The sequence below is a fragment of the Odocoileus virginianus genome, chromosome 22 (assembly GCF_023699985.2).
Source record: "Odocoileus virginianus isolate 20LAN1187 ecotype Illinois chromosome 22, Ovbor_1.2, whole genome shotgun sequence".
In the NCBI taxonomy this organism is placed as follows: Eukaryota; Metazoa; Chordata; class Mammalia; order Artiodactyla; family Cervidae; genus Odocoileus; species Odocoileus virginianus.
In genome coordinates, this window is record NC_069695.1 from 13,997,537 (window position 1) to 14,009,644 (window position 12,108).

Below are 12,108 nucleotides of genomic sequence, written 5' to 3' on the forward strand. Positions count from 1 at the left end.
TGACCAAGATTAGGTGGTAGATCTGGACTCTGACCATGGTGTTCTGACTCCAATTGGGTGTTTCAGTCTCCTCAGGTTATACCATGCTGCTGTGCACCACCTCCTGCAGTATACTATTACATTAGGAAAAATAGGTCATGTACTCAACTTTCTGTGGTGGTGGTGGTGTTCAGTTGCTAAGTTGTGTCTGACTCTGCGATCCCATGGACTGCAGCACCCCAGGCTACCCTGTCCTTCACTATCTCCTGGAGTTTGCTCAAACTTGTGTCCATTGAGTCAGTGATGCTATCAAACCATCTTACCCTCTGCTGCCCCCTTCTTTTGCTTTCAGTCTTTCTGTGACATGTTTCAATATCAAATTGTGGATCACTTAGCACCAAATATCTTTCTCTTAAGTAATATGCATATTTTAAATGATTAAACTTTTCAATGAAATTTTAGTAAGTAGCCTATATCATATTGTGTGTCTTTCTTGTTCTTTTTTGTTTCAGTCATATATGTATCTGCTCATTTACTAAATTCCAGATAAGGGTAGGGAAGTTATCGTTATGCCCTTTGTCCACTTTCATCACTACAAATTTTACAAAATATTCTTGAACTTTATTTTTACAAACCCAAATTTTACCTATTCCTACCCCTAATTCCCAGGAGGACTGTCATATTTACTCAAGGCTTACCTTGAAAAGGAAGTAGGATATTGGATAAAGGGATGGGTGATCATATATTTGCAAACTGTTTTAGGACATGACTGTTTTTAATCCAGATATTTATATGCCCAACCCAAATTAAGATTTGGGGTATAAGCCAGAATTTGGTGAATGAAGCTAAAAGATCCTTCTCAAAAGAGTTACAAGAGAAGTTAATGTAAATACTCTCCACTATCATAAAATGTCATAAAATGGCACAATGGTAAAAAAAAAATCCACCTACCAATTCAGGAGACGCAAAAGACAAGGGGTTTGATCCCTGGGTTGGGAAGATCCCTGGATCGGGGAGATTCCCGGGTCGGGAAGAAACCCTGGAGGAGGAAATGACAACCCATTCCAGTAATTTTGCTTGGAAAAATTACACGGACAGAGAAGCCTGGTGGGATACAGGCCATGGGGTTGCAGTCCGATAGGACTGAACAAGCATCATAAAATACCTAACATTTTCCTTCCCAACCCAAATTCTGCACATTTCACAATTATCTCGGTATCTCTCTCTCTCTCTCTCTCTCTCTCTCTCTCTCTCTCTCACACACACACACACACAATCTCCTTGGGGGGAACAAGTCCTGTCCTGATTTCATTGGGTTGGTATAGAAAGTTATTTTCATCATTACCCTTCTACTTCAAATGACAAAGTAATGTCTACACTGTCATGAAAATAGCTACTTTTAGAGAAAAAATTGAGCCCTAGCTCACTCTGGAGTGATTCTGGACCATTCTTCCCAGGATTAGCAACCACTCTATTCGAATTTTTGCTTGTTAAACATTTTATTTTATTATTTTTTTTTTTTGTTAAACATTTTAATGTTAATTGGCAGACATGATTCTTTCAGATCGAATCTAAAAGAACTACGATTCTTCAGTTTGAGTGCTTTTCAAACGTTCAGCTTGCCCCCAGTTTTTGACTCAGAGTCTCTGGGGGTGTGGCTAGCGATCTGCAGATTAATCCGCGTTAATTCGCACAGCAGGAAATGCTCTGCTGCCTACACTCTCAAGAGGAGTAACTATTGCATCCACATCACCAAGGTTTAATAGCTGTATCTTCGGGACCCGCCACAGTCAACCCCCCTGATGGTCAAGCTAGCCAGCTGCGCCCCAGGACAAGGTGACGGCAGCACCGTTTTTCTACAAGGATGCGGCCTGGAAACTGCTTCTCAGCCAGTTCCGCTATAACCATGTGGTCGCCCAGGGCAACCACAAGGTCGATAAGAAAGATCAAAGCAAGTATGTAACCAGTGCCTGGGTCGAGGCTGGCGAACGTCTAATCAGTCATCTGGAGGTTGAAAATCTAAAAACGATACTTAAAGGAAGAAAATAATTAACGCCCCACCCCCACCCTGGCAGATTCGAGTCCGGGGGTGAAAGCGAGGGGCGGTACATCCGGGTCACGTGGGCTGACTGCTTTGACCTTCCCCGCAGCTCGGCCATTTTGTCCCAGTCAGTCTCGAGGCTGCGGCTGCGGAGGGAGCACCTGAGGAGGAGCTGCAAAGATGCTGTCCGTGCGCGTCGCCGCGGCCGTGGCCCGCGCCCTCCCTCGGCGAGCGGGGCTGGTGAGCACCGGAGGCTGGCTGGAGGGAGGGTCCAGACAGCCGCGGGTGGCGATTGCACGGGCTCGGGCTCTTTCTGTTCGAAGGGTGAGGGGCTGTGGCGGGCGGCGCCATCTTGCCCCGCTGGCCGCTCTGCCTGGCCTGGGCTGTCGGCGAAGGGCTGTTCGGCTCGCTCGGTGCGGGAGGGTGCAGGGTGCTGCAGGGGAGACAGTGACCTTCGTGCTCTCTGGAGATGGCGCCTCGGGACGATTCCAGTCTTCGTCCGAGAGGCCGGAGAGGGGCCTTGGATGAAGGTCAGGGCTGGGGCGCTAGTTTCCCGAGGCCTGCTCCGAATCAGGGAGCCCGGGCCCCACTGACTCCTCGGGACTTCCTCGCTGAAGGTCAGAGCACTGTTGTCAGCCCAGGTTGAAGCAAAGTAGAGAGCATTGCGTGAAGGTCAGCAGGACCCGGCATTTCACCTCCTCCAGAGGTCGGTTCAGAGAAAAGCGATAAATGAAGGTGCCTTTATGAATGCTTCAGTATGCGATCTCCTAGTGCCGAATAGTGAAACGATCGTGAGAACACCGTATAGGTGCAAATACGCATTTCAGTGCGGGCGCCACTCTGACAGCGGAGGAGCTGGATTCCAAATTGTCTCAGACTGGCAGACTTTGGTTGGTGGTGCTTTGACTTGTTTTAAGATTTCATCCTTGAGGAATGTTAGTGATTGAAAACTCAAGTAAAATAGAACATAGGTTGGGAGATTCTTGTGAAGGTCAATGCCCTTCATTACTTAAATCCCTTGAATCCCTTGAAGTTAAGGACATAACTCCTAAAGGTTATGTAAACGATTTGACATTTGTGTTTTCATCTTCAGAGTTATCTCATTTTGGAAGGCCAAATAAATACGTTGGCCATTTACTGCCCAAACACTACCGCTGATAACATCTTGCATTTCTGTTAACAAAAAAAAAAAAAAAAACCTACTCAAGGACATTCATCCTAGTCCTGTAGAAGGGAATGTCTTCAGAATATGCCTTGACCAACCACAGTCATAGAAGCAGGGTCCGGATTCCTGCAGGATTTGTTGAAGGCAGTTTTTTTCTTTTTAAAACATAGTGCGTATTGCTATATCTCTTAGTTTCTAACCAAACTCAACATTTAGAGGCTTTTTAAAGATTAGAATAGAAAATCTATTGAGATTTGCCCCTTTTAGGAAGCAGTTTATAAAATTGAGGATTTCCACAACTCAATTGAAATACATTTGAAATCGAAATAATATTTATCTGGTGCTTTTAAAAGGAAAGATACTTTGTTAGCAGTTGCTTTTTAAAATAAGCTTTTTTTTTAGTGTACTTACAGTGTACCAGGAACTGCATTAATACATTTTCACGTATATGAATAAATGCTTTCACACGTGATTAATATTTGTGTGCTGATAATTTGATCATACCAAGTCTGCATTTGTTTAATCTTGCTAGTTTTATAAAGGCTTTTTTTTTTTTTTTAAATCAGATTTTTAAAGAAAATTTCTTGCACTAGGTCTCCAAAAATGCTTTGGGATCATCCTTCATTGCTGCAAGGAACCTGCATGCCTCTAACTCTCGTCTTCAGAAGACCGGTAAGTCATTATTTTGTGTCTGGACCACACTTACTACCTTGTTACTAAATGAAAAATGTTACATAGGTTACATACCTGTTGGGAATAGTTTTTGGATTTTTTCCATTAGTGAATTTTTTTCTCTCAATTTTAGTTAGTGGAATTTTAGATTCTTAACCCATAATATGCCATTTAGCTCTATCTTGGTAGGTTCCCTTCTAGTGAAATGAACTACAATTATTTATTTCTCTTGATGGGAGCACAGGTTCTTTTTTTGTCATAACGAATACTTGTTCCGTATCAGTATATGTCAGGTGGTAGGCTTCTTTCTGCCCTGTGAACCCTTTCCTAATAGACATTGGGAAAAGACAAGTAATTTTTATATTTATGTGTTTCAAAAACAGGAACTGGTAACCTATACCTGGCAGTCTGAATTTGCACATTTTAAATGCAATAGAGAAAAGAGGAGGTAAACTTAAGATTCTGTAGGTTGGGAAATTTCTTTTGAGATGTGCATTAGGTCGTTTGAAATACAGTTAGGTATCATCTGTATGCCAAAATCAGGAATATGGTACATGCTTCCCTTGAAAGGAAGAAGTACAGGTTTTCATCAATATTTGAAAGTGGGCATTCTAATGAAATTTTTCCTTGGCTGATATGATTAAAGTGTGAAGAAGAAATTACCCTTTTTTGTCAAAGTGAAGTTACATAAATGAACTTTCAAAATGCGAGGGATATCAGTACTTTTATTTTGTTAAACAGTTGGGTTTTTTTTTTTTTTTTTTTTTTTTTTTTTGGCTGAGTGACTTGTGGGATCTTACTTCCTCCAACAGGGATTGAGCCTGGGCCTTTGGCAGTGAAAGCACAGAGTCCTGGCCAGTGGACTGCCAGGGGATTCTAAGCAGTTGCTTTTTAAGATATAGTTTTTATAGAATTTAGGCAAAAATTCAAGTTTCAGATTTCTTAAGAGATTAAACCAAAGAATTAGGAGATAGAAAATACTTATTTTAGGGATATTGCTTAATTTGATTAGCTCCTTACATGGGCTTCCCTGGTGGCTTAGAGGGTAAAGCATCTGCCTGCAGTGCGGGAGACCTGGGTTCGATCCCTGGGTCAGGAAGATCCCCTGGAGAAGGAAATGGCAATCCACTCCAGTATTCTTGCCTGGAGAATCCCACAGATGGAGGAACCTGGTAGGCTACAGTCCACGGGGTCGCAAAGAATCGGAAACGACTGAGCGACTTCTCTTCTTCTTTTACCTGGTTTATGTTTGTCTTGTGAGGTTTTCTCTCAATCACTTGGATTCGTTTTCATAGTGGTAGGTATCAAGCTTTTTTTTTTTTTTTTAAAGAATATTAATTTTATAATACAATTTAATTATTATGATCACAGCTATAGTTTATATGTCTTTGAGGAAATGAGTTTGGAAAAGATCTTTGGACTAGGCTGTTTATTGTGATGGAATTGTCCTCTCTTAATAGGCACTGCTGAGGTGTCCTCTATCCTTGAAGAGCGTATTCTTGGAGCTGATACCTCTGTTGACCTTGAAGAGACTGGGCGTGTTTTAAGTATTGGTGATGGTATTGCCCGGGTACATGGGCTAAGAAATGTTCAAGCAGAAGAAATGGTAGAGTTTTCTTCAGGTTTAAAGGTAAATTGTAAAATGAGATTTTATAGTTTTAGCATTGGTGTTTCCTTAGTTATTCATTTAGTAATTCAGAGATTGTTTCACATATTTTTTTTTAAACTTTGAATCTGAATCTGCTTCAGTGATTTTGTGTTTGTCATTACTATAGATTGTGAAAAGAATAAATTTTTTTGTTAACCAAGCTTTTACCCTCTGAACTGATTTACGCTAAGTTGTAACCATTAGCACCGAAATACAAAATTGGGTAAATCTTCAACCAGATTGTGAAAAGTTCAAGTCTGTTTGTAGCTGTTAAGATCATTCTATACAAAAGCATTTGATTAGTTAAATTCATTTTTGTTTGAAAGTTGGAAGTCACTGACTTTGTATTTCTTGTAGGAATAGACCTATTGTTGAGAGGTGAGCTAGTGGTGTGGTTATCAGAAGCACTAATTATAGAAGTGTGCTTTTTTCCTATTAGATTGAGCGTAGTTGGACAGTAGGGTGAGAAATCAAAGTTGTAGGAGTCGTGGGTTCCCTGGCAGAAGCAGAATAGGATATCCAGGTGGGCCAGGGGCAGTAGAATAATCCACTAATCACATAGATGGGGGAAAGATCGTCTTGGTCTTGCTGGTATCCAGGATGGAAAAAGAGCCTGTTGGTGTGAAAGACTATTTATGGAGCTAAATGTTTTATTGGTAGCTCTCAGACCTTGGCTAAAAATTCACCCTTTCATCTATCGTTGTGTGTATCTTTGAAACGTTAGGCTGAAATAGAGGAACTCATTTTCATTTTCTTTTAGCTTTTAAGATCTAGGAGTCTAGACTGATTCTGCCTTAAACAACTTTTGCCATGATGGAAATGTTTTATAGATATGATGGATACGGTAACTACTGAAGTTTCTCTGGCTTGGGTACCAGGGCAATTACTAATTTCAATTTTAAATAGCCATATAATGTTAGTGGCTACTCTGTTGAACATTAGAGATTTAGACTAAAGATTTTGTACCTGCAATGGTATTCCATGGTACTCCTCTATATTTACTCTGTAATTCTTGAGAGCTTTATTTATTGACCAGATTCAGTTCCTGGACTAGCCTTTTTGCATTGATTATGTATGAACTGCTGCTGCTACTAAGTCGCTTCAGTTGTGTCTGACTCGGTGTGACCCCATAGACGGCAGCCCACCAGGCTCCGCCGTCCCTGGGATTCTCCAGGCAAGAACACTGGAGTGAGTTGCCATTTCCTTCTCCAGTGCGTGAAAAGTGAAAGTGAAGTCGCTCATTTGTGTCTCTTCGCAGCCCCATGGACTGCAGCCTACCAGGCTCCTCTGTCCATGTGAGATTCCAGACAAGAGTACTGGAGTGGGTTGCCATTGCCTTCTCTGATGTATGAGTTAGGGACCTAAAATCTTAACCATTTTGAAATATGAGATGACCCAGCACTGTTCTGTTGTACAGATTTGTTCTTAATTAGGTAGCTTTTAATTTCACTTTTTACTCACTTGATGGATATAGGTTCTTACTAGATAATATTTAAAAAAGATTGTTGATGAGTTCTCACAGATGGAAATCAAGAGTGTCTTCCTAGCTGACCCTGACACTTTACTTCATACTGGTCACCCCATTCAAAAACCGTAGTCAGAGGAAGTGCAGTGGAAGAAGCTTAAGCAGTTCAGTTTCTTTATTATTTTAGTTTTTAGAGGATGTGGTAAGGTGCATGTTTGGCTTATAATTTTAAACTCTGATTATTTGAGGGAATTTGACAAGTGTTAACTGAAGATTGTTTGGTGGAAAAATAGAAGTGAACCAGATTTGAAAAGTTGGTATTGCTCCCCCTTTCATTTTCATATGTAGTGTAGATACGTGGGAAGAAATGCCACTGAGGCTTCATGGGTGTTCAATTATGTCTTTTGTATAGGGTATGTCTCTGAACTTGGAGCCTGACAATGTTGGTGTTGTCGTGTTTGGAAATGATAAACTTATTAAGGAAGGAGATATTGTGAAGAGAACTGGGGCTATTGTAGATGTTCCAGTCGGTGAGGAGCTGCTGGGTCGTGTAGTCGATGCCCTTGGTAATGCCATTGATGGAAAGGTAGGTTTAACATTTATTGGATTTGGTTGTAGCTTCAAAAGAAAGAGCCAAATTGATTGTTCTGGGGTTTCTTACTGTTTAACAGGGTCCAATTGGTTCCAAGGCCCGAAGACGAGTTGGCTTGAAAGCCCCTGGGATCATTCCTCGAATCTCTGTGCGGGAACCAATGCAAACTGGCATTAAGGCTGTGGATAGCTTGGTGCCAATTGGTCGTGGTCAGCGTGAGCTGATTATTGGTGACCGACAGACTGGGTAAAGACTTAATGGCTTGTTAAAAGCTCTAACTAAAACAGGCTCTATTGAAAGGTTACTTTTAGACTTGGAATGGTGGATATTAACATTTCGGCGATACAGCACGAGTAGACTGTAATATGAGAGTGACTTGGGTGGAATTTAAGTTGGGGGATGCTTTGAAGTACTTAGTAAGGTTTATGTTTATTTTTTCTTACAGCAAAACGTCAATTGCTATTGACACAATCATTAACCAGAAACGATTCAATGATGGAACTGATGAAAAGAAGAAGCTGTACTGTATCTATGTTGCTATTGGTCAAAAGAGATCCACTGTTGCCCAGCTGGTGAAGAGACTTACAGATGCAGGTATTAAGGAACTTCAGTCTCATTGTGGTTATCTGGAATGCTGCAAATCTTAGAATAGCTTATGCTTATAATGAAGTCTGATTTTAATTACTCCCTAATGAACTTAAATTTCTATTAATACAAGTCAGTACAAAAGTAATAAGTAAAAAACTAATATATCAGTAGTATAAAGCAGCAGTAAGCTTAAGGTTTTGTTAGCTTCTTTAAAGTAGAAGCTATTAGACTGGGTAATCTTAATAGTAATGACAGTAGTAAAGTGCTTAATCTAGTAACCTCCAATTTAAAATCACAGTGTTAATAAACATGTAAAACTTGATGTGTATTTTCTTCTCAGATGCCATGAAGTACACCATTGTGGTTTCAGCTACTGCTTCAGATGCTGCCCCACTTCAGTACCTGGCTCCTTACTCTGGATGTTCAATGGGGGAATATTTTAGGGATAATGGCAAACATGCTTTGATCATTTATGACGACTTATCCAAACAGGTCAAAAGAAATGTATTTTTAGATGTATTTATACGTTTGTACGTGGTCGTTGACAAATGTAGCTCCTGTCTAATAGGTGAACACTTTTCTATACTATAGGCGGTTGCTTATCGTCAGATGTCTCTGCTGCTCCGCCGACCCCCGGGTCGTGAGGCCTATCCTGGTGATGTGTTCTACCTGCACTCCCGACTCCTGGAGAGAGCAGCTAAAATGAATGATGCTTTTGGTGGTGGCTCCTTGACTGCTCTACCAGTCATCGAAACACAAGCTGGTGATGTGTCTGCTTACATTCCAACAAATGTCATTTCCATCACTGATGGACAGGTATTATTTTTATGATTAAGTGAAAACTTTGGGTGATTTCAGGACAGTAATTGAGACTGGTAGTTTTGAACTAGTTTGTTAAATTCCTTTTACTTTTCATTATGGAAAACCTCAATTGTAAAGAGAATAGTATAATGAAACCGCACATATCTCACCTGTTTATCTATTGATGGGATAGTATACTTCATTCTTGCTTTCTTTTTCCCCTCATTTCTCTTTTGTGTGTAATTTTGGAGCAAATCCTAGAGCGATCACATCACTTTGCCAATTTAAGTTTTAATGTAAATACGGTACCTATTTTTTTTTTGCATCTCACATCTCCTCATCTCAGCAATGGAATGTACAGGATGATTTCGAGTTGTGAAAGATTTGAGGAGCTCTTTAGGATAAGAAGCCATTTAGTATTCTTCAGTTTGGGGGCTTCAGTTTTTGCTATAGTGTCTTAATTGTGAAAATAATTGATTTTTTAAAGCTTGCTAATATGCCTGTGTATTTTCCTTACATTGTAGATCTTTTTGGAAACAGAATTGTTCTACAAAGGTATTCGCCCTGCCATTAATGTTGGTTTGTCTGTGTCCCGTGTCGGATCTGCTGCCCAAACCAGGGCCATGAAACAGGTAATTTGTATCACTTTGTCACTAGGTTAAAAATAAAAATGTATGGTGGTCTGTCATTGAAGTAAGTATTTTTGTATTGTGTGAGTTAACCATTTCTATGTTTCAGGTGGCAGGTACCATGAAACTGGAGTTGGCTCAGTATCGTGAGGTTGCTGCTTTTGCCCAGTTTGGTTCTGACCTTGATGCTGCCACTCAACAACTCTTGAGTCGTGGTGTGCGTTTGACTGAGCTGCTGAAGCAAGGACAGTATTGTGAGTTGTACATTCGGTCAATCCTACTCTATGTTAGGACCTGGGAATATCACATAGCTCCTTACAAACTGTAGTATGTGCCATTACCTTTGATTAAAGATGTTGCCTTTTGAATGTGATTGATACCATTTTAACTAAAGTATAGTTATTGTATCAATGGAAATGCTAGGATGGGTATAATAATACCTTTCTTTTGGAAATTAAGACATAGTAGATTCCATGTCTTCCCCACTGTTGCCTTCTTGGCTATATACATGTGGGATCTGGCAGATTAAAAAGAATGTTGAAAGTGAAGGTCGCTCAGTCATATCCAACTCTTTTCGACCCCATGGACTATACAGTACATGGAATTCGCCAGGCCACAACACTGGAGTGGGTAGCCTTTCCCTTCTCCAGGGGATCTTCCCAACCCAGGGATTTGAACCCAGGTCTCCCGTATTGCAGGTGGACTCTTTACCAGCTGAGCCACAAGGGATAACTAATAAATAATAAATAATTATAATTAATAATTATAACTAATAATAATTAATAATAACTAATAAAGAATGTTAGTGTTGGGAATTCCCTAGTGGTCCAGTGGTTAGGACCTCTGTGCTCTCACTGCCAAGGGCTTGGGTTCTATTTCTGGTTGGGGAACTAAGATCTCGCAAGCTATGTGGTGCAGTCAAAACAATATATTATCTTACTGTAAAATTTCAGCAAGTTAGTTATACCCAAAACAGTCCTGTTGGGTGGTGTGTAGTGCTCATGGAATAAGTGTGAGGATTGTATTTCAAGGCTTACAAGTAACAGGAAAAAACTTTCTCCAGGGAGGTGGGAAGGAGTATTAATACGGAATTTCTGCTTGTGAAATTTGGTGATCTATGGAGACATGTTAATAATTTGTGGAAAAAATAAGTTTCTCTAACTCTGGAAACAGTGGCATGCATTTACTGAGCAACTTATTTCTTTTCAGCTCCCATGGCTATTGAAGAGCAAGTGGCTGTTATCTATGCGGGTGTCAGGGGGTATCTTGACAAGCTGGAGCCCAGCAAGATCACAAAATTTGAGAATGCTTTCTTGTCTCACGTTATCAGCCAACATCAAGCCCTGTTGGGCACAATCAGGTATGAACACAACTGATGTCTCCTTTTTTGTAAGCTTTAAAATAAAAAGTCTTGTTAAAATTCTTTTGAATTGTATAACTAGGTTAGTCATTGAGTTTTTGCCCAGGTCACAACTGATCTGCTTTTGTTTTCGAATAGGACCGATGGAAAGATCTCAGAAGAGTCAGATGCAAAGCTGAAAGAGATTGTAACAAACTTCTTGGCTGGATTTGAAGCTTAAAACTCCTGTGGATTCACATCAAATGCCAGTTTGGTTTTGTCATTGTTTCTTCTAGTTCCATTTGTAAAAGGATTACTCCAATACTGCAGATGTACAGTAATCACATTAAAATAAAGGTTCCATGGTGCTTGGTGGTTTTCTATAGATTGATTCTTTTAAAAGAACTGAGATTTACTTTGAGGAATTGGTAAATATGTTTCTTGGCTTTTTTATTTATTAAAGTTAGCAGGCCTACATAATATTTATGACTGAGTTCTTTGCACGATTCCAGAGTGTTTTGTGATTGACTGATTAAAGATAAATTCACTAACTGGCCATAAGAGGCAAAGTTCATATTGCTAATGTGAAAAGCCTGACCGGCTTCTCTGCCCAGAAGACTGATCTGCATGAAGAGGTACTGTAATCAGTAAAAGAATAGGGTAACTAAGGTTTTCAAGGAAATGAAAAAAAAATGCTAAGTGGAGAATGAAAGATTAGGACAAAAATTGTGAAAGTAGGTATCAATGAATAAAATTGTGAACATGTCAGTATCTTTGCTTTAAAATACCTTTTGTACACTGCAGTTCTTAATTATGAAGTGATCAGGTTTTCATGGTTAGTATGTTTGGTCTTATTTAGGAAATTTTTACAGTCACGGAGAACTATATTTTCTGTTACGAGTTGTAAAGATTTGGTGTCACCTAAGAGATTATGGTGTTGGCAAATTTGAAAGGGTAGGTGGGCAGGTTGGAGACTTAGGGAAATGTTCCATTTGCAGGTAGAATTCCTTCTCCCACAGTAGACCTCAGGTTTTTCAAATCATCTAAAAAAATACCTTTACATGGGACTTCCCTGGTGGTCCACTGGTAAAGACTGTCCTTCCCCCCCCCGCAACCAAAAAAAAAAAACCCCTTCACAGCAATACCTAAACTAAAACTGGATACCATAGACAAGAGTCAAGGACAGGGC

General features: G+C 40.1%; 1 protein-coding gene across 1 annotated transcript in view; it reads left to right on the forward strand.

The window, feature by feature from the left end:
- ATP5F1A (ATP synthase F1 subunit alpha) overlaps nt 1-11,300 on the forward strand; it is a 66,656-nt gene extending 55,356 nt beyond the window's left edge. Inside the window, exons 2-13 of the mRNA XM_020870963.2 lie at nt 2,130-2,260; nt 3,779-3,857; nt 5,318-5,487; nt 7,383-7,556; nt 7,642-7,808; nt 8,008-8,156; nt 8,491-8,642; nt 8,742-8,966; nt 9,476-9,583; nt 9,690-9,834; nt 10,790-10,940; nt 11,079-11,300. Of these exons, the coding sequence (XP_020726622.2) occupies nt 2,201-2,260; nt 3,779-3,857; nt 5,318-5,487; nt 7,383-7,556; nt 7,642-7,808; nt 8,008-8,156; nt 8,491-8,642; nt 8,742-8,966; nt 9,476-9,583; nt 9,690-9,834; nt 10,790-10,940; nt 11,079-11,160 (1,662 nt within the window). The 5' untranslated portion in view covers nt 2,130-2,200 and the 3' untranslated portion in view covers nt 11,161-11,300. The remainder of the gene's footprint in view (nt 1-2,129; nt 2,261-3,778; nt 3,858-5,317; nt 5,488-7,382; nt 7,557-7,641; nt 7,809-8,007; nt 8,157-8,490; nt 8,643-8,741; nt 8,967-9,475; nt 9,584-9,689; nt 9,835-10,789; nt 10,941-11,078) is intronic.
- Nucleotides 11,301-12,108: the final 808 nt, after the last annotated feature.